The 23,863-nt window shown below is 33.3% G+C and overlaps 1 protein-coding gene and 1 pseudogene across 1 annotated transcript; one reads left to right on the forward strand and one right to left on the reverse strand.

Moving 5' to 3' along the window:
• Positions 1-9,013: 9,013 nt before the first annotated feature.
• On the forward strand, positions 9,014-13,045 carry LOC122603195 (mechanosensitive ion channel protein 2, chloroplastic-like). The gene is made up of 14 exons (XM_043775837.1): positions 9,014-9,100; positions 9,332-9,495; positions 9,611-9,691; positions 9,795-9,952; positions 10,131-10,245; positions 10,334-10,431; positions 10,504-10,617; positions 10,715-10,775; positions 10,858-11,007; positions 11,136-11,246; positions 11,355-11,522; positions 11,608-11,721; positions 11,827-11,883; positions 11,958-13,045. The coding sequence occupies exons 2-14, from the start codon at positions 9,415-9,417 to the stop codon at positions 12,645-12,647; spliced, it is 1,998 nt and encodes a 665-aa protein (XP_043631772.1). The 5' UTR covers positions 9,014-9,100; positions 9,332-9,414; the 3' UTR covers positions 12,648-13,045.
• Positions 13,046-14,408: 1,363 nt separating this feature from the next.
• Positions 14,409-16,060, reverse strand: LOC122604599 (annotated as a pseudogene).
• Between the last annotated feature and the right edge of the window lie 7,803 nt (positions 16,061-23,863).

Consider the following 23,863-nt stretch of genomic DNA (forward strand, 5'->3'; position numbering starts at 1 on the left):
CAAACTGCCCCAAGCTCATACAACCTTATCAAAACCATACTAAACCGAACGGAAACCAACAGAGATCAGTTTGGTTTTTGGTTCTTCTTTTTATAAGTATCTTCATTTAAGTTCTCAGTTTCGGCCATTCATGTTTGATTGGAGCCAAAGCAGTTTTCTTTGTTTTTTTTTTTAAATTAAAAAGCTAAGTTGCATCTAGTTCACGATTTGGTTGAAGCGGAACTCATACCAATTAGAAGCAGCTTCACATTTGTGATTTCAAATGTAAATTTACACAACGTCATGGATAGTAGCTAGCTAGATACAATAAATATAACTAGGGTACAATTGTGTGATATGTGAGCATATGAAGTATGATTAGGCTAGCAAAGTTACGATATTGAATCAAGTTCTCCTTCTAAAGTGTCAATCAGGAGGTTCAACAAATCAATGTTATATCGAAAAAGAAAAAACCCGGAACTCCAAGGACATGCACATATCTAGTTTGAATTTTCAAGAAAAGAGTATTTGTCAATCAGCAGCTTCGCATTTGTGACTTGAAAAGTAAATTAACACAATGCATCTAACTAGGGTACAATTTTTTCAATCAGCACTTTCTTCTTCTGGTAGGATTTCATTCCTCTTGGATTTACTAGACTTCTTCTTTGGATTCTTCTTCAGACAATCGATTTCATCGGTGAATCTGTAGCCCAACCTCCTCAGAACAGTTCTGCTCATAGTTTCTTCTGAAAGCACATACGTTTCCGGTAAGGGATTTGGTGGGGTTACCTGCTTGTCTTCGATTATGTATCCGTACTTCCTCAAGACGAATTTGCTGTGGTTTTCATCTGAAAATGGGCTGCTGGACATCATCTCATTTGTAGCTAGCGTTTCGTCTCCATTAATTTCTTTCTTTTGATTTTCAGGCCCAAAATAAATATGACAAAATAAAGAAAGAAAAAAACCTTGGTATCGGCTTTTTCTTCTTCGGTTAGCTCAGCAATACGTGCATCCATTTTCTGCTTCAAATCTTCCCAAGCTGCATTATTATATACAGTAATTTAATTAATAAAACCCCAAACAATAAAAAATTAAGGACATATATATATATATATATATCGAAATATATTTAATGCACATACTAAAAGGTCTCCATGGCGCTAGTTCTTCCTCAGTCATCTGGAATACAAAAAAAATAAATAATTGGACTACGATTGTGTTGCTTGAAGTCGATCAACAAATAAATTCTAACGTGGACTCCCTCTTCGACAGCTTCTACTATTCGCGAAATTACAAAGTCAACAAGCCAAGTCGTAGTCGGCTGTTGCTTCACCCAAGTATCTCTACGAATATTAATTAGCAAGCACCACTTTTGAATGCAATTCCTTACGCACCGACTAAACAAATTCCCCTCTTAGCCGACCTTCGAATCCCTACAACACCTCTCGAACTCCTCTAAAACTCTTGTATGAATCTCTAGCCGACCTTTTATGAATATTATTATCCCCCCTAGCACCTCACGTTATATATATATAGTAATTATGCCTGTTGTTTCTCGACAGCAAGTCTCAAAACAAGGAAATAGGCCCTTTGGCTTTCCTTTGGGCTCACGGCTGCTTCTGGCCCAAAATGGGCTGCGGCCCATTCTCCTTTTCTCCTCTGCTGGGCTGCAGCTGCCAGGCCCAAACATGGGCTCTCTTTTCCTTAATAGGCTCATCACAAAATTGGGCTGAGTTCACGTGAATACTTAAACTTTGAGCTTCCACCATTTTATTTCTTGTATCTTTCTTTTCTCACTTAGTCTAGAGGTGTAAGAAGCGGTTAACCGATTTCGGTTATTAATTTTAATAATCGGTTTCGGTTATTTTTTGAAACAGTAATAATCGATTACGGTTAACTTGTACCGGTTAATAACCGGTTTCTAGGTTTTAAAACTGGAACCTATCTAACCGATTTCGATTAATAATAACCGGTTAACCTATTCGGTTTTTTTTAACCGCCCATTATAATATTGAGAAAGTGGTGAACAATGTGAAAAAACAATCATTTCCGACAAGCCTAAGCGACAAACCCATATTCCGAAAAAACTTATATTCCAAATAAACATCATTTTCTAAGCACAACAAATTTCATTATCCCAAATCTCAAAAACAACCAAAATTGATGTTGGATCGGATGAAATAAGCATTAATCTATATATAGTATAGATATATTGAAAGCAAATGAAATAATCTGATAGTGCGATCTTTCTGATTATATATAAGTGTATGTATATAGTATGATTGATATTGATATATATATATATATATAGATTTAATTAATAATATGTATATAATATGTGATTAACCGGTTATTATTTGGAATAATTAACCGGTTATAGGTTAACCGATTAATAATCGGTTTTGGTTTTGAAAAGAGTAATCGGTTAATAACTTACGATTTCTGGTAACCTATAATCGGTTTTTACTATTCCGGTTATTAACCGATTTTGGTTACCGGTTACAAATCGATTCGGTTCGGTTAATCGGTTTTTTCTTATACCTCTAACTTAGTCAATGAGCATTTTTCTTATTTTTGTACGACTAAAAATTAAACATATGTTGCATTATTTCTCTTTTCCGCTTCGATCTTCATTTAATCACAATAATCCTTATCTAAGTTCACTTTTGTCATATTTCATCTCATAGACCTATAATTCAAATAATTCACAGATTAAGTATAAAAGTCTACAAAAATGACAATAATAAATATAAAAGAAACGATATCGCGTAAAATAAATATACATAAAATAGGCGATATCAGTATTCTCGATATTTTCCGGTATTACCATTCCGATATCTCCTGTATTTTAGAAGAAAAAAAATTTGAATTTATTTTTATGGTACTATAATATTATTTTTTGTTATTTGTAAACTTTATAACTTATATTTTGTTTTGAAGTACTTATTTGGTATTATTTTTGAGTCGATAATAATTATATTTTGATTAATTTCTTTAATTGTAACAAGTTTTGTAGAATTTTTATAAGAAAAAAAAGAATAAATAGTCGTATCGGATGGTATTTTCAGTAACACATTTTTTTTTTTTGCACCGGCATGACTAATATACCGGCTTTTAAAACATTGCTTTAAATATTTCATTATCACATTTACATCAATCAACACCACTAGACCGAAGACCATCGTCCCCGCCATCACCACCGCATTACGCGAATACCTTGCTCATTCACATTAAAAAAGGAGTGATTCAAGGCAAATTTCCTATCATCAACAAATGTTTTTCTTACCAATCAATTGTTCATCCCATATAAAATGGTATTGGTAAATGGCGTTGCAATTATATGTATGTGACATTTCTATCATAAAGTTGGTGTGCAAGAACCAAATCCTCCAAATTTAAACCGGTCATACCTTTTTTGTTCATGTGAGTCAGTAATCAAAAGTGGCCAATAAAATAAAATCAATACTACAAATAAGGAATTGTCACATATAAAACCTTCTTATAAATGTCACATAACTAAGAAAAATAATCTAAATTCAAACAAAACAAACGTGAGCAAAAAAGGAAAAAATCCCCAAAGTCCTTTTTATAAGACCTTTATAATCAAGCTTTCAAGGCATACAACTTGATAAATCATTTTTATTCCAAGATTTAGATTAGTATTGTAACAATTTCTCCATAAGCATTATTAACACATTAAGGGATGTAACAAATGTAACAGCAAACAGTTGCAGAATGTAACAAATACTCGCTTCTGGCATTCTTTATAATACAAAATAGAAGACATACTTGCAGTAAACAAAAACTACGTCCAGTAATAAAGGCCCATCCGACACAAACACAAGTAACTAGATAAATTTTCTATCAAAAGCACTACTAACCCGGTGATCTTACTGACCAATCACCATTAAAAAAAATAACTAGACAACTTTCTTTCAAAGCACTAATCTTGACATATTAACTTCATTGTTCAATCCCGATACATACTCAATCACATTTCATTTGAAATTAAGTTTCTTATTAGTTCTCTCCTACCATCGATTTCCGCTTTTGGATCCTTATCATCATAAAAAGGATCGGCTTTCTGATCGTGCAATGGCTAAACGACCTCCAACATCACATATGAAAATAAATAGCTTTGTATTTGTTTTGTACAAGTTGAAACTGTAGGGACTTAATATGTAAATTTGGTAGTAAGTTAGTTAGCAGCGGTTAAGTTTTGATTTGTATATAAATATGTATTTCCCTCTCATTTTAATATAATAATGAAAGTAAATTTCCTAAATTTCTCTCTAAAATTACTTGATTAATTCCGCTTATCAAGTTTCATATGGTATCAGAGCGCAAGGATTAGAGATGTTTTCATTGTGTTCGGTGATTGTTCCGATCATATCGTTGCCGGAATCCGCCATTCTTATGTAATCAAGCTTTGGGGATTTTGATTTTGGAAGTTTTTCCGATCTTTTCTGGTGTTATTCCGATTACGGTGCTCATTCTTCCAATCTTTCTTCTCTCAATTAATCAATTACTTGATTCTTGTTACAATTAGGGTTTTCATTTCAACCTAATTGATTGATGACGTCATATTTCTAATTGATTTCATTACTGATAATAATAAAAAAAATTCAGATTTTTAGGGTTTTCATTAGTGTTGTCATGGCTATTCCAGATCATTCATTACATAGATACATTATACATACAGTGTATATATATCATATATATAAAAATATGACAAAATAAAAAACCTTGGTATCGGCTTTTTCTTCTTTGGTTAGCTCAGCAATACGTGCATCCATTTTCTGCTTCAAATCTTCCCAAGCTGCATTATTATATACAGTAATTTAATTAATAAAACCCAAACAATCAAAAATTAAACACACACACACACATATATATATATATCGAAATATATTTAATGCACATACTAAAAGGTCTCCATGGTGCTAGTTCTTCCTCAGTCATCTCGAACATACAAAAATAAATAAATAATTGGGAATCATCATCGGAAGGGATTGATAAAAATAAAAAATAAAAATCGAAGCAAATAAAAGAAGACAAAAAAACAATAAATTTTAAACGTATTTGCTCGCGAAGAAGTGCCCTCTCGGAAGGATTCATCGCTGTTCTCGGTCGATCGATCAAAACCGGTAAGGGTTTTTTTTTGGAAGGGATAGATTTGTGAACCGTCGAGACTCGAAGGTAATTTATATTTATAGCGGTACAAGGTCTTATGACCCGGCCTTTCTTTTCCTTTTTCGTTCTTTCCTTTTTTCCTTAAAAGGTACAAATTTAGATATATTCTTATTTTTAATTAATCTCAATTAACTACAAAATATGAAATTTATAAAATTTATATTTATACTAAGTACTAAAATGCAACGACTTTCTTTTACTTTGGTTTTTCTTTATCTTTTAAAAAATAAATTCATTTTATTGGATGATCCCATTATATTTATAAAAAAAAAGTGTCATAAAATATAAAAAAGAAAACATCACTCGTCATTCGAGGCAAATAGTTACCTCAACCTAAAAAGAAATAATTACCCAAAACCCATCGAGTACCATATCGGCACCCCATCGGGATAAAAAATTTTTGTCTGAAACCAATCCACATTAAAAAAAACTTGAAACTCGACCCGATAATGAGAACTTTCTTAACACTTGTCTCTTTTCAAACCACTATCATTGTTGAATAAAACTTCACCATCTTGATTGATGACGTTGCATGAACCAAAATACAGTAGTGTTTTAACAAAGTCAAAATGTCAGTGACGTTATGTGTCGTTAGTACTTTAAGTGCGAATATTTAGGGTTGTAAATGAATTGAACAGTTCGCGAACAGTTCATGAACCGTTCGGCGGGATGTTCGTTCTTGTTCATTTAGTTAAATGAACGAACATGAACAAAGCTTCTGGTTCGTTCATATATGTTTATGAACGTTCGATAATCTGTTCGAGAACATTCGATCGTGTATGTTCGTGAACAATTGTTCGATTATGTTCGCGAATATTTGTTCGTTTATGTTCGTTTAATACCTAATCAATTGTACTTTAAAAATAGTTTAAATATAAATATTTTTTTAATCATATATATATGGAAAAAGTGAATATTGGGTTGTTGTCCATCTAAGTTTATATGAGGAACCCCTCACACACAAATATTTTAATAGTATTTGATTTTGAAACAAACGATGGGGCCTCAATGATACATATGGACTAAAATACAAATTGTGAGGAGTTTTCATCTAACCTTAAATGGAGGACAACCCTATATTCATTTCCCCTATATATATATATATACACACACACTTTTATTAATATCAGTTATTTGTATTTTAAGAAAAAGTTTAAATAAAAATACTTATTTTATAAGTATTTCGATTCGTTTGTGTTCGTACATTAATGTTCGTTCGTTTGTGTTCGTGAACAGAACAAAAACGAACGAACATGAACAAGTCATTATGTTCGTTTATCCGTTCGTGAACACAACATTATGTTCGTTTTTTTGTTCGTAAACCTTTCGTTAAGTTAAACGAACGAACATAATCAACGTCATGTTAGTGTTCGTTCGGTTTGTTTATAGCTCTATGTATATTGTTATACTTTGAATGGCTAGAAGCCCATAATGTTCAATTCCCGCAGTAAAATACTCCCTCCGTGTATATTGTTATACCTTTGCATGGTATGAAGATCAAACCTATGTTCTCTAATTCATTGATTTTTATGAATTTCTTCTAATGATCATTATAACTAAATCTCTCATTATTTGGGATTTATTACTTTTAGTAGTATAAAAATGGATGTTACATATATATACTAGAGAGTATAGGGATGGCATAAAAAACCCGAACTCGATATCCGAAAAATTTGGGTCGGATCGGGACAAGCTTATCGGGCAACAAGTTGGATTTTAGGGCAATTATTGAGGTTTTACCCGGTTTCGGGGCAAGGACTGGGGCGTGCCTGTCCTGACCCGACCCGAACTCCATATATAGGTTGGTTGCCAAAAAGAGGTGACAAAAACACATACTCCCTCCGTCCCATTTTAATTGTCTAATTTTGACTAGTCAAGTCTTATTCTTTCGACTTTGAACGTAAATATCTTTGTTTATATTAGATAACACTTGATATAATATATATGAATTGATTGGCTTTTACATGTACTTTTCATTGATATAACTTTCATTAACTAATATATAACACAAACAAAAAATATCTACGGTCAAAGTCGGAAGAAAAAGACTTGACTAGTCAAAATTGAACAATTATAAACGGTCAAAGTCGGAAGAAAAAGACTTGACTAGTCAAAATTGAACAATTATAATGGGACAGATGGAGCATGTGTTTTTGTCACCACTTTTTGACAACCAACCTATATATCGAGTTCAAGTCGGGTCAGGATAGGCACGCCCCTGTCCTTGCCCCGAAACCGGTTAAAACCTCAATAATTGCCCTAAAATCCAACTTGTTACCCAATAAGCTTGTCCGAATCCGAGCCAAATTTTTCATATATCGAGTTTCATTATCGAGTTCGGGTTTTTTATGACATCCCTATACTCCTCTAGTATAAATATGTAACATCCATTTTTATTTTTATACTACTAAAAGTAATATATTAATGAGATGAAACGAGATGAAAACAAAGAACACCTTCCTTACTAGAATATGTCTTCTTGGAAGAAACCTGCTAAGTACAATGATTATATTTACATTTCAAGTTCCTTACAAGAATGACTCGATCAACAAATTGTTGGGTGCTGGTATATAATGATTAATAATTTGTTTTGAAATATAAATTGTTTAATCGGAAGACTGGGGGCAGATTTCGATCATGCAAATCAGAATTGAATACAAATACACATGTCATAACTCGTGTCATGGCAACTGGTGATGATTTTCAATATCATATTAATGGACCGCTTGGTATCGAAACCTTTGGGTAAATAGCCATTTTGGCCCTGTATCTGTTGAACTAATTTCTTTCTTTCATTCATCCTAAAGAACTAGATTATACTACAACAAAATAAATGTTGTTGCACTCTCGCCGTACTTTAGGATAAACTTCCATGTAGTTCTTTGTGTTGGTGATAGACTTATATCTTCAATATATAACTACATAACAAATCGAAGTGTACTTTGTTGTTGGTTACAAACTATTCCCTTGCTTATTCAGTTATTGCTAAAAGTAATAGAGAATTTGTTGATGTAAATTTAGTTTTAAATCATTTTATAGTAGAATGGGTAGATATGATAGAATCTTCTTTAAAGTTGAGTAAATATGAAATTATTAGTTTTAATTGGGTAAATATGTAATTAAGATGTTATTATTGGGTAGATATGAAATTCTCTCTATTAATAAATCCCAAATAATGAGAGATTTAGTTATAATGATCATGTAAAGAAATTCATACAAATCAATGAATTAGAGAACAAAGGTTTGATTTTCATAACATGCAAAGGTTGAAGGTCATTTTTTACTATTGAGGTAGAACCTGAAAGCTTTCAAACACTATTAAAAAATTAAAACTTAAAATCCATAACAATGAACAATTTCTTTCCTTGTTTTAAGATAAAGTTGGTTTTGTAAAAAATTGAAATTAAATTAAATTTAAAATATTAGGGTATCAAGGCAAACATAATTTTAGGAATATGCTGTTGATTATACAATATTCTAGAAACAAATTATTATTTTATATAATTAATGATGATGATGGTTATCTATACTATATTATAAAAAGAATAGCCCCATATTGAAAGTTATATTGAGGAAAATATCTAAAATACTCTTAATGATTTATTATACTATTAGTACTTAATCTTTTAAAACATCTCAATTAACTCTTTACATTTTACATCAATTACCTATATCATTCGACGCCGCTTCTACCACCAATAATCATCCACCATCAACACCACCGCTGCAACGACCATCACCGGATAGCGTGATAATAAAGATGATAATAAAATGATATAATAATGGAAATATAGGAAGCCAAAGCTGAGGAAGGAAAGAAATAATAATAAAAAACGAACAAGAACAATCATTTCTTCCTGTTTTGATTGCCAGATCATCGTCATCATCAGCAGCAGCCAATTTTGCCCTAATTTTTTTACAATTAAAGGTTTTTATCAATAATTTTCCCTAATTCTTATATACTTTCTTATTTAACTTATTATTCCATACGTATTCTACTATTCTATATCTTGTTCATATCATTATTTTAATATTTATTTCCTATAACTAATTCCCAATATATCCAATAATAATTATAATAAACCTAATTCATACTTTTAGGGTTTCATTTTGTATATCCAAATAAGTTTGTTAAAAAAAGTTTTCTTTTTTATGTCAGTACCAAAACCAAAGCTTGTCAAAGTAGTGCTCCAGGGTTGCGTAATTATCGTATGGTGAACAGGCGTAACCGCATTTCATCGAATGACGGCTATGACTGGTTCTTTGAATTATTCTCCGAAATGGGGAATTTACAAGAACCAGAGCTACCATAAGCAGTTAGAGGTATATATACACATTATATTATATATTCATAGAATATAAAAGTATTGTATTTACGATTTTAATAGGTTTACGTAGTATTTTAGCTCATACCGACTTGGACTAATATCTTCTATAGAATGTCATGTGTACTCGACAGGATTTGATTAGAAGTCACAAGTTACATTTTTTACCTGCCAGTCTTTCATCCGTTGTTTCGGTATGGTTTATATTTGGTTTAAATGTTGGGAGACTAGTTATCATTTTGTAGTCTTTTGTATTTTTACGACTAAAAAGGTCTCAAATATGTATTTTTGTTGCAGCGACAAGATATATTGAGTGTCAAGCTTTCGGTTCGACTGCATCAACCGTTGAACTGTGCTTCTAATAGATTTAGTCAGTTTAAATGCAGTTGTTCTGTAAATACGGCCCAAGCGTTTGGGACTTCTGCGATGAAGAATGCTGCTCTTGCCTTGTCAAGGTGATCTCTTTTGCTTTAATTGCTCGACTATAGAATGTTGTCTATGAAATATGTTGAATGAGAATATATTTCATGTTATATTGGTTCATTAGTTGATAGAAGATTCTACATAGTCATGTTTTTACATTAGCTGATAAGTCAACGAGGTACCTTAATAATTGTGTCGAAACTTCTGCAGTGCTTTGCAACGTAAACCTATTATACTAAAGCTACTTCCAGCGGTGGGCATTATTGTGTTTGCTGTGTGGGGTCTTGGGCCACTAATGCGCCGAAGCAGAAACATATTTCTTCATGTTTGTGCCTTTTCCCATCTCTACTATTTTTTTATTCCGTTTCTCATCATACTTCGGTCTACTTAATGCTGTATTTCATGTTTTCCAGAAAAGTGACGGGAGTTGGGGAAAGAGTAGTACACATTATGTTATGACATCTTATCTTCAGCCTTTGTTGCTATGGACAGGAGCAATACTTATCTGCAGGTTTGTCGAGATTTGTTTAGGCAAAAATGGGAGTTGATAACTGTAATGCTAAACTAACTTCCTTCCCTGCAGAGCATTGGATCCAATTGTTTTGCCGTCAGAAGCTAGCCAGCTTGTTAAAAACCGGCTTTTGACTTTCGTGAAGTCATTATCGACTGTGCTTGCACTTGCTTTCTGTTTATCCAGGTGAGTTCTTTCTTTCATCACTGGGAGATTCATGTGATCTGCTAATTTCTTGCAGGTTCCTTCTTATAGCTTATTTTTGATCAAATTATTAATGCAGTGCAATTCAACAAGCACAAAACTTTTTCATGGAGACAACTGATGCTACTACAACAAGAAATGTACTTTTCATGAAAAAGATTTATTTTGAGGTTAATAGGTTCTGTTTTATTTGTGTTTCAATATCTTTGTTGTTGTTGGCAGATGGGATTCCAATTTGCTGGCAAAGCTGTTTATACTGCAGTATGGGTTGCTGCTGTATCACTATTTATGGAGTTGTTAGGTTTTTCAACCCAGAAATGGCTCACTGCAGGAGGTCTTGGGACAGTCTTGCTGACTCTTGCTGGTCGTGAGGTATATTTCACGATAAATATGTGTATTATATATACGTATATATATCATGCATGTCATATCATGTGATATTTTATTTACATGTTCCACTATTTATGAAGATCTATTCATGAAGGTATCTTTATGTGTAGATATTCACAAATTTTCTGTCAAGTGTTATGATTCATGCAACACGTCCATTTATCGTCAATGAGTGGATCAAAGCAAAAATTGAAGGCTATGAAGTTTCAGGAACTGTAGAGGTTTGCTTTTTCTTAGCTGCATTCAAAGCAAGCATTATGTGGTTGGACAATGTATTTATAATGATCTCATGATATACTCAAAATGTATTCTTTGTTTTCCATGTATAGCATGTTGGGTGGTGGTCACCTACAATTATAAGGGGCGAAGATCGTGAAGCTATCCATATTCCAAATCACAAGTTTACAATGAATGTGGTGAGAAATATGACTCAGAAGACTCATTGGCGTATCAAAACACACCTAGCTATCAGCCATCTAGATGTCAATAAGATCAATGTAAGAACAACGATGCATATTTAATTTCTCTTCCGTTCCTCTTTATGCTAAATCAGGAATATTCTATGGCTGCTCATCTTTATAGAGTATTGTAGCTGATATGCGAAAAGTTTTGGCAAAGAATCCACAAGTAGAACAACAGAGACTGCATAGAAGGGTTTTCCTTGAAAATGTTGATCCTGAAAACCAGGCCCTTATGGTTAGTCTTATTTTGTCTAATTATGTTCTTTATATGACTTTGATGCCCTAAACTATGTCATAGATGGCTTGTTTGTTGTCACTTATACAAATGTCTGTTCTGCAGATACTGGTGTCATGCTTTGTGAAAACTTCACATCATGAGGAGTACTTGTGTGTAAAGGTATGCTAACATCTTAAATTTTGAAAATATACACTATTCTATCGCACTTAAATAATCTTTGCATATGAATCCAGGAAGCTATCTTGTTGGATCTTTTGAGAGTGATTAGTCACCACAGGGCTCGACTTGCAACTCCCATCCGGACAGTTCAGAAGGTGTATAATGACTCTGACTTGGATGGCTTCCCCTTTGCAGATTCTGTCTTCACTCGTGGTAGAGCACCTACGAATCGTCCCTTGCTATTAATTGAACCTAATTATAAAGTCAACGGAGAAGAAAAGTCAAAAGGTCAAAATAGCAAGAAGTCAACTAGCAAGGCTGAAGGGAAGAGCGTTGTTGCTCCGTCTGAATCTAAAAGCAAAGATGCTTCAACATCTGATGTCAAAACCGTTGATAAAGTAACTTCTGATGCAAAAGACGGTGTCATGAAGGATAAGAAGTCAACTTCTGACGCCACTGGAAGAGATATAAATGTGGATGCAGCTTCATCTGATGGAAAACCGAGCAACAAAGCTGTTGAAAGTGCAAATGTGACCGTAACAGAACAAAAGACATCACGACCTGCAATTGAAGAAAACTTAATTCTTGGTGTCGCTTTAGATGGTTCAAAAAGGACTCTTCCTATAGAAGAAGGGATGGATACTTCTGCTTCGCCTGAAGTGAAGGAACTGAGTAAAAGCGCAAGTGGGAAAGGGTCCACATCATCAGAAAAGGATAAAAAAGAAGGAAATACTCATAGCTCCACAAGTACCGATAAGAAGTAAAGTCTTCTCCAAGCCATTGGGGAGATAGGTTTCCAGTCTATAGTTCGTTCCAGATATTTAACTCCCGTATAAGTACAGAGGTATGCCGTCTGATTGGATTGCAGGTGGCACCTACATATCAGTACTATTAACACATTGGATGATTCTTTTCTCACTATGAAGATTTTCACTAATCATTGAGGTTGATCCTAATTATCCATGTCAAATTAGATCACACAATGAACTAACTGGTCCATAAAGTTTATGCCTTGGGCCAGTATTTGTCGATGATCAAGCTTACTCATTATAGATTGTATTTGTTATTTGGTACACGTATGCATTCACCGTTGAACCAAAAGCCATTTTGGTATGAACCGTTTCAATGGTAATATTAATAGATGACCTTGGCCTTTGCCATACATTGGGTCGGGTGTTACCAAAGCCTAGTGGAGTCTGGTATATATTTTGTGCTTGGTTTGACTGGCTCGAGCTAGAATACTGTTTTTTACAATTGTGATTGAACCAGCTGTTGATATTTCATCATTGTTTGCTTTGTGTAATATTCCTTCACACACAAATGCTTCAAACGAATAAGACAAAATAAATACAACACCTTTGCCAATTTTCAAGTATAATAATAATAATAATAATAGAGCTTTGCTTTAATGGAATAATATAACGCTATACATTATGTTGATACCAAAAAATTCTTGTTAATTTTTGCCCTAGCTATTTACTATTGTTGCACTAAACGGTACAACTAATGAAGTCATTTACAAGTCGCACAGGGTGATTTAGACAAAGATACTATATACGCGTTGCATGATGTGAATTGCATAATGTTTTCTTCTTAGGACTACAGTATTTGGTTTTTAAAATGTAAGATGCCAGTAAGCTCTATACTTTTACACAATAGGATCTGGTTATATTTTTGATCTACTAGCAATAGCAACTATCTAGCTTAAACCCAGAGGTTCACTTGTGTGCAGCTATATGAAGCTATGTATAGACAGTGTTGTGGACCTTCATACTAAAGCTTCATTACCATTTCAGTTCCTGTAACTTTTATGTCTCCTTTTATATGGCACATCACCTTTTATTTTTTATACCACACACTGCTGAAAACGTTTTACCTTTTTAAAAGGATTGAAGTCGAAGTAAAAGTTCGCGCTCACAGGACATTCTTCTGTAACATGTACCAACTCACAGTAGAAAATCTTTTTTCTGTGAAGATCAGATCATACATTCTGAGGAATTTGAAATCAGTTTGCTATTTAATTACTGCGAAATAGCTTAGGTGATCCGGAGGATGTTATTTCCAACATTTACCCAACCAAGTTCATATGGTTAATACAAAACTGAAAAAGCAGTTGGTTCACTAACTTGCATAACTTTAGTACACGGTTATAGCATTCATTGATCACTTGGTAACAAGCAAAACAAAATATATACATTTGAACCAAACCAAATACTTAGTTACTTTCATTTTCTAAAATATAATTCTTGGTTCAAGCAACTTCCTGTAATGACCGGAATTGACACTGATCTCATATATAGTCAATATATCGGCTAATTGATCTTGGGTAACAAGTTGGTATTGGGTATTTTGAGCAAACATCATCTCCCAAATGCTGAAATGCATTCACAGTATCACATAGAAGTTTTCACACAATGTTATAATAACACAATGAAGAGTACACGAAAATAATCTGCCAGTGGAACTGAACAATAGATGTTACACTATCCTCTTTAGACGTAAAATATGTTTTAAATACGTATAACTACCATATGATGTCCCCCCCTTAATCTTGCCGACACACACAATCAGGCACGGGATACGTGTATATGGATTGTTTTGCTTTCCGTACCTTGACCTCCCCCAGCCGGTTTTTCTGCCCTTCCATGACTGCTGCTTGAAAATCCAACCAATTCATGCTCTTGTTCATGAAAAGCTGGCCCAATAACGCCATGTTTGGCCTTATGGTCTTTAAATTCAAGTATGCTCGATGTCCTACCTGTCAAAATTCAAAGATTTCCCATTAAACATCATCATAATCAAATGGATTAATAATCATCTGTTGTGTCACGGATCATTTTCTTCTTTTTTCTTCTTTGTTTTAGTCGGTTTCATCTCATACCATTGCATTGTGCATATTTCCAGGAGAAGCAGACACGAAGATATCACTATGCAGGCTGACATAGTAATCGACAGCTGCTGATAAAGATGCTTTCCCTTTTATTTGGGCCCGTTCCATGGATGAAGCAAGGCTCTTTTTGTCTTCTATTTGTGGAAATAGTTTCCTTAAGGCTGAGATTCGAGCTTCACCCCCATATACCTGAATCACAGCACGAATGATTGAAAGTCAACACTCGGAACTTCAGAAGTCAAAGTTTGACCCTTTTTTTTTTACTTTTTAAAAATGGAATTGATTTAAACGTGGATTTACCTTGTTGGAAGCAAGGTATAACCGGGTACTGTTATTGAAGCCCATTGCAGTTAACAACAAACCAATCTCTTCTGGAGTTAACGGGCAACGACCCTAGTTTCTCAATTCTTCATTGGTGAACCGCGAATTCATGACCCGGCCTTGCCAAATTGCTTGTCGATATCTAGCCAGGGCCTTTTTCTCTGCTCTACTTCCACCAAAGTCGCATGCTGAATGGGCAGCCATATCCTGCAAATTCAGAATGGAAAATCATAATCAGCAACATCATTTATCCACATCTACTCCATATTACACAAACACAAGTAGTGAAGAAGAGAGTCAATACATATAAATTCATCAGTACTCCATGTGAAGCATTTTCAAGATACCAATTAGCTGAAGCATGAAGTGGTGCGTTTTTAACTCGGGTGGATCTAATGTCAGAGGCGTAATATTCCCCCGTACACCATGTAACTTCATCAGGTAACTCTCTGACTATCGATATATCATCCTTCAATACGTTGATAAAGTGATCAACATCAAAGCTGTCCTCAAAAGAGCTGTATATGCACACGCCTCGTGTTAGTAACACAATAGAAGTCTTTTTTTTAACAAAAACTTGAGAAGTTATAACCTAACTTGGGTTGGTAATTACAGTATAAGTTCAAAGTTTGACACATGAAAATGGAGAAAACCTTGTGTCTTTCCAAACAGGATTCACTTCAAGATACGGGATTACAAGATCGAGTTGCATTGAGTATTTTGGCGACAGCAACTGCATTAGAATATGAATACGAAAACACATGCTATACAGTAATGAATTGTTAATCGCTAAATGACTCCCTCCTTTTAGAAGTCATACTACTTTTGTATGAACTTTTCCAACTAATTGGGTTAAATTTTTTATTTTTGTTCTTTCCAAAATCAGTATTGGCTTTGACAAACTCAGGATTAAGGTACCATGCATGTTTTTATTTATATTACATATAATACCATAATCACTAACATCACTTATCCACATCTACTCTCCACATCTACTCCATATATATTCAACCAAAAAAAAAAAAATATTGTTATGGTTATATCAACAAAAAAAAAACATTAATCTTGTTCATTATTCCACAACACTGGTAATCACATGCAAATGAGAGTGAACATATGTGATGTACAAATTTAATTTTCTTTCATATTAGAGAGTATGCAATTTCTCCCCTAGTTCTGCACCACATGCAAGAAGCCGGTTTTGGCAGTGTAACCCATACCCTAAGGTTTGTCATGCTCTCATTTGTGCATTGTCGAGAGGTGGAATCTGAACACCCGTAAATTCCACCTTGTTATGGTTGAAGTCGCGGTCACCTTGCAAGATATGCAAGCTCTTTAGGGTTACACATTGATGGTCTAGTGGCGTTTGTCACGGCTTATTCAAGATTTCCTTTTGGATGAAATGGTGTGACCAACTACCTGAGGTTTCCACCCCTAGAAGAGCATATTGATCATTGTAAGATAACTAATAAAATGAAAAGAACTTGGATGACCCGTTACCATATAATAATGATGTATGCCAACAAAGAGCTAGAATACATTCTAGCTCTATATTCATCAATTCATATTATACCATTGACGTATATTGAGAGCTTAATAAACTTGAGCATAGAGAGTCGCTTCAAGTATAATTGTGTAATGCAATAGCATCAGGGATTGTTGGTACATAAGGCATATATATATATATTGTTGCTATAGTACTAGGCCTCAGATAATATACTAAGTATTGTCTCACAAGTTATATGAGGAACTTGTTATAATTCATAGGAACCTTACGCATCACAATATCTTTTAAAGGAATATAAAATACTAGGTCTTTTACCTGCACGATGTGCGGCTAATTAAAATGTCATTAATAAACGGAATGTAAGAAAAATAATCTACGACTAATTAAATATCATTAATGAACGGAATGTAAGAAAAATAATCTAGATGTGTTTTTTTTTTTTAATCACAATCTAGATGTGGATATTGATAATTATTAAAAGTATTTTGTGTTAATCTATACAATTATATCATTTGTTGGCCCTTGTATTTTCATATTATGGTTAACAACAAAACCGGTCAACAAAAAGATTAAACAACATGCGCTGAATCTGGACTTTACTACATAGGTTATTAAAAAAAGATTATAACATATATTATTGTATTTAATAATAATACATAGCAACAATGAAAGTGGAAAATATGTAGCATGCCTATCTATTCATCAAATGTAATTATATGTACAAAACAAAATACTAAACATGACAACAATTTATTCATATAACATACACATAAATATAATACGTATCAGTAAAAAACCAATAAGATAAATAAGAGAAATTCATTATAGTTTTTGTTTTTAGTTATGCTGAATAGATGAAGGAAATACCTTATGTAGTGATGGAAAAAATATAATCTCAAACACAATCAAGAAATAAAGTATTTTATCTCCGTCAACCAAGAAACTCATTTATAAAACTCAAGTAACAATTATTATCATTATATAATAGACTTTGTTTTGTGCTAGAATACAAACCAGTTTCGGTTACTTTATTTTATATGTTCGGCCAAGGGAAGGAAGGATACGAACAACAAATGAATTATTATTAAATGAATGCTTCGTAAGGTTCTTAGACATTATTACCATCTATAAGTAGCAGGACAAGGTTTGGTATCCATTTCATACCCATTACTACAACACAAATGTAGGCTTTTGTTACTCACATTACATAAGTTTGTTGTGGAAATCGCAGCAATAGCAATGCTCCAACTTAATTGACCCTCTTTGCTCGGGTTTATTAATTCCTCAAGATATACCAATGATACAGTATGTAATTGTTAGATATTATTTATAGTGTTTGATTTATAATGTTTTGGTGTAATTTAATACTTTTGATTGATGAGGGAGCTACATGTAAATGTCAAGATAGGTATGTATAAAGGGATTAGTTTTCTGGAATGTAACAAACTTTGAACGAATGTCTATAGTAGGAAATAACTAAAGTTGTGTGTATTGTACGTATACAACTCGAAATAATGTCTATTGTATGTAAGAATTTCGTTTCAACCAATTAAAATCTGACAAGTGACACCTATATACGGTTGCCACGTATGTTTTCTTACATACAATAAACATTTTTTCAAGTTGCTTACATACAATACACACAACTTTAGTTTTTTCCTACTATAGACATTCGGTCAAAGATAGTTACACTCCAGGAAACTAATCCCATGTATAAATACCCCTTCATCCCCCATATTTTGTAACCTTTTGTCACTTCTTAATACCAAACATATAACAGAACGTCATTCTCAAATTCAAAAACAAGTCTTCCTTCAAAATTCTACAACCTAAATATGAACAAAAAACAGTCCATTAATGGTCCAAGTTTTCTTGACATAGGTGTCGAGACCTTAAATAGAAGATATTTTTGGAGTTCAAGAAATGTTTATAAATCACCTAAAGTCAAGCGGAATGATGTCAAGTCATCTAGTGTTAAACAAAAATGGATTTTGCGTAGTTGTAATAATGCTAAGACTACATTTGACAATGTATGTAAGCCTGATGACAATCATTGAATTTAACATTCTCACAGACGCAATTAAACCCTCTAAACCCTCTGCTATTAATCATGACTGATTGGAATTCATTGTTCTTAGATAGATACTTGAAAACTCTTAGTGAAGCTGATCGTTGTATGCTGCAAGAAGCACAAGATAGAATTGGTAAGCTTCCTCCTGTATCAATATCAACAACTGAAGAGCAGATTACATATACCACGTAATGGATTGACTAGGGATGCTAATAAGTTTATATAAGATGAAAATTCCATTTTCAGGGTTTTGTCAAAAGCTCTGGTCTATAACCAACATGACCATGACACAATGCGCGCTTGTCTCGTGTCTGAATTGGAGCTATGTATTAGAAACTTGAAGAGTGCTGGGTAAGATCATACAAAATCGTCTAAAAATTTAAAAAAGGTTAGGCGTGGTAAGATTCGCCAAACTGACTAGAAGCTAACTGTTCAACTATGTGTGAATCTGTTTAGAGTTTAATTTTTTTTGTGTTTATGGTGATACACTGAGACTCCGATGTGATTGAACAGGATGGTCCTGGTGCCGTAACTACTGAAAATTTATGGCTGATAGTCTCCTCCATGAGTTGGGAGTTCTTAAATACTACGACGCCCACCCAACCAGTTCCCCCTTCACACAAGGATTTTCCGAGATAAAAAAGAAGTTGAAAGTCGATGTAAAAAAGGGTTTGGATCTATGCAGGCATATGGTAGGGGTTGATGGTACCCCTGTGTTACATCTTCCTGTTGTGACCAAGACTGAATCCATTAAAGACAAACTAAAACGTAAAGAGGCTGAATTTCTACTCATTTCAAGATTAGAAGTATTGGGCTTGAACATAGTTGTCGTTTGAGGGGATGGCAACTGCTTGTTCAGAGCAATGTCACGTGGTTTGAATAAATCTGAAAAACACCATATGCTGCCACGAGGTTTCATAGTGTCTAGGATTAGCTCGAGAAGATAATGAGGGGAAAGAAGAAGAACACAATGAAAAGTGTCAAATTAGCAATCATGTTCGAACGACTCGGGAACATTGTTCTCCTTTTGGATTCAATACGCCATTGCTAAAGTTCCGAGTCGTTAGAACATGATTGCTAATTTGACACTTTTCATTGCGTTCTTTTTCTTTCACTTCATTATCTGCTTGAGCTCATCCTAGACACTATGAGACCTCATGGCATCATATGGTGTTTTTCAGATGTATTGAAACCACATGAGATCGCTCTAAACAAACAATTACTGACCCCTCGGACGACAGCTATGTTCAAGCCAAATATTCCTAATATTGAAATGAGTAGTTGAATTTCAGCCTCTTTGGCATTTTAGTTTGTCTTTAATGGATTCGGTCTTGGTCACAACAGGAAGATATACAAGAGGGGTACCATCAACCCCCACCATAAGTCTGCATAGCTCCAAACCCTTTTTTACATCGACTTTCAACTTCTTTTTTATCCCAGAAAAATCCCGGTATGAAGGGGGAACTTGTTGGGTGGGCGCCGCAGTATTAGAGAACTCCCAACTGGTGGAGGAGACTATCAGCCGTAAATTTTCAGTAGTTACGACATAAGGACCATCCGGTTCAATCACACTAATTCTCCGTGTATCAGCATAAACACAAAAAAATGAAACTCTAAACAGATTCGCATATAGTTGAACAATTAGCTCGAGCTTGAAAATAAATACTTGGTCGAGCTCGAGTCGAGTTTCAAGCTTCGAGTTTTACAATGGAGTCGAGCTCGAGCTTGGCCTTGTGTCCGCTCGATTACACCCCTACTAGTCACCGCCAGTGTCGGATTTAGAAATCCGTCATTGGGTATGCACTTTCCAATTAAAAAAAATTCCCGGTATCTTGCTTTGGATTTTAGTAGGGTTTGGACAACGGAAAAAAACATAAACGAGACCTTGTTCATGTTCATTCGTATAATACAACGAATGGTTCATCAACAAAGAACCAAACCTGTAACCATATTCATCTTCGTTCATTTGTGTTTATGAATTAATATAAGCAAATGTAGATAAATACAAGTGAAAAAGTTAACCTATTTATAGCAAAAAAAATTAGGATATAAAGTAAATATTATAATATCCAAATCTTTAAAAAAAAGTTATAAATAATTTTAAAAAAGAATGTCTAAATGTCATACAAATATAAATTATTAACAAAAGTTTCTGAATATGAACGATTAACTATAAGTTTACTAACAAAAGTTTGAAAGAAAATGTAAATATTAAACCTTAATTTATCATAAAAATGAATATTACTGTGTTGCATAAAATTTACTAACAAAAGTTTAGTAACACATCAAATAAAATAAAAGAAAATAATAACACTACTTCTTATCTCCAAATAGTTATATGATCAAGGGTAATATTGTATATTTTGAAACTCATTTATTTATTTTGGAAAACTTTTATTAGCTTAAGGGTTAAAATGAAAGATTAATAAAGAATAACTAGTGTGTCATCTTCTTCATTCTTACAATCTTACCTGCAACTTTACAAATTCTTCATTTTCACCATAATGGTTGTTTCTGTTGATTTCAATTGAATCTAAAAGATAGAGTGTACACACATTTTTTAGATCCGCCCCTGTCACCGACCACCGTCTATAATCACCTCCGACCAACGCCATCTACAATCCCCTCCGGCCACCATTATCTACAAGCACTTCCAGCCACCGTCATGTACAGTAACCTCTAGCCACCGCCACTTACAACCACCTCCAGCCACTGCCCATCTACAATTATCACCAACCAACCACTGCCACATACACTCACCACCAGCAACTGTTCGTGATAGATTGAGCTGACCGGCGGCAGCACCAGTGACTGTTGTTGGTTGTTGGTTGTCTCAGGTGAGAGAGAAAGAGTAGTGGCTGGCGGTGGTTGGGAGAGGATGGGAAAGTAGAGAAGAGGTAAATGGCGGTGGTCGTTGAGGGAGATTGGGGGCGGTGGATGAGGGTGAAAAGGGAGAGAGAATGAACATGAACTGGTTGTTGGTATTTAATATTTTGAATTTGAAGAAAGGGATAATAAAAACATGAAGATAAAGAGTAAGACCCATGAATGACACGTGAGCAGATATAGAGATTGCATGATCTATATCCCTTTTAATATTATCATATATTATAACCTATTTAAATTATTTTCGCGTGAATAGTGAAGCATGCTGACAGACAGCTGGCTCAGCAGCCTGCCTGCTTGCTTAGTTTTTTTTTCGTTTTTCGGTTAGCGTGTTGTGTAGATATCAACTTGTCTTCTTGGGTTTTATTTGTTTTTAGAATGATAACGTTTTAGTGTCTTACACTTTAACTACTAAATCTTTTAGAACTTTTTAATTAAATCATTAAAGTTTTATGTTTGATAATTCATGGTACTTCGTTTTTGTCTTTTTTTATTTGCACCATAAAAGTTTAAAGATTCTAATCTTTATCTTTGAAGATAGTTTACAACTTTTTATTCCGCCATCAAAGTTTTGTGTTTTAAGATTTACGTATTGTTTAAAGATGTGCTTTTTTTCCTAATGGTAACAGTTGACATATTAAAATTAATAACCCGCATTCAAGTCTGTGTCCGATCATTATCCCCGGCCAACGGCCGGGTATAACACTGGTTCATATTCATATGTATAATATATATATATATATATATACACTAAGCTATTTCTATTTTTTAGAAAATGGAGATACTTTCGTATTAATTACATAGACAATGGGTTGCAAATATTTAATCTTTCCGTAAGTGCAATTAACATCAATATAAATTAAAAGAGATTATAAAAAAGTTATAAAATCTACTATTTTATATAATACAACAAGTTTTTATAAATTAAAAGAGATTATAAAAAAGTTATAAAATCTACTATTTTATATAATACAACAAGTTTGTTATGTTTGTTTTGTAATTATGTTTATAATTTATATTATATACGCATATTTTCAAATTTAATAAGTTTTTATTTGAAAACCCATTCTATTTTTTTCCAATCCAAGTTTTAAAAAATATGACTCTCTCCCGCATCGATCCGGTCTCATCTCGACTCACCACAATTATACCGTTACATTGTGTGGGCATATGACTCGTTTTAACAAATTCATTTTCTGTTTCATATTTTCATTTTAATGCTCGTATTCTAGTAACTTCTATATGGTCGACCAATCCTCTTTAAAAATTTTGAAGTACAAGCTATCTCATTTTAGTTTCAAAACTCATATTCGGACTTTTTTCGAGACCAATATCACTATAATAAATATAAGACAATTGTCTTTCAAAAGTATTTTTAGAAAAAATGTGATGTGGTAAGTCTACAATTTTACTTAAAAAGTCTTTATTTTAATTATGATGTCATAAATAATTTATATTATTCTTAATTAAAAATAGGTCACTAAATGCTTATTTAAAGTTATTAATCTTTTATTTACAAACAAAGAAAATTATTAATGTAGTATATAATTTCATTTTATGTTTTGTTAATGCAATAGGTATTTTATCAATATATAAATATTGTGTTATTCAATTCACTATCTCCAAAAATTACTTGCATATTTTTTATTTTTATAATTTTAATTTAAATATCTGGGTTAAACCTGGATAAATTCACTAGTAGCAAATTAAAGTATAATTGATAATAAATGTTGTACATTTACAACTCCCTAGCCAAAATTCGGACTATATACCCTCAAGACTCAAGTGCAAGCATCAGAAAACATAGGTAACTACATCTACAAGATTCACTACAAATTTTTTGGATGGGCATTTTTGTTAGAGCAACAAGGGTAATCCCATGTGATCAAAGTATCACTATGTACAATTTTTTCTTTTTACAATAAAAAGCATATTGCAAGAATGTAGGATAAAAGTATACAAAATCAGGTTTGTGCCCAAAAAATTGTGAACTGATGCAACAATTTGGTCTTGCATGATCGACCGAAAGATGTACTCCCCATTTCATTAGTACGCATTTATATTTATATTTATATTTTCTTCAAATCCTAACTAAAAATAATTGTTTTTATGCACTTTACCTCATGTAGTGTTGACACAAGCATATGGTGTGAAAAATTGCAATTTCAAAAAAGAAAACCACAAAAGATGAAATCTTTATATCACAATCCATAACTTTCTCTACTATAAGAAGCTAAACATTGATCCTAAAAAAGAGTGTAACATACATAACTAAAATTGCAACAAAAACTTTCAGAAAGATTCC

Source organism: Erigeron canadensis, chromosome 6 (assembly GCF_010389155.1).
Source record: "Erigeron canadensis isolate Cc75 chromosome 6, C_canadensis_v1, whole genome shotgun sequence".
Taxonomy (NCBI): Eukaryota; Viridiplantae; Streptophyta; class Magnoliopsida; order Asterales; family Asteraceae; genus Erigeron; species Erigeron canadensis.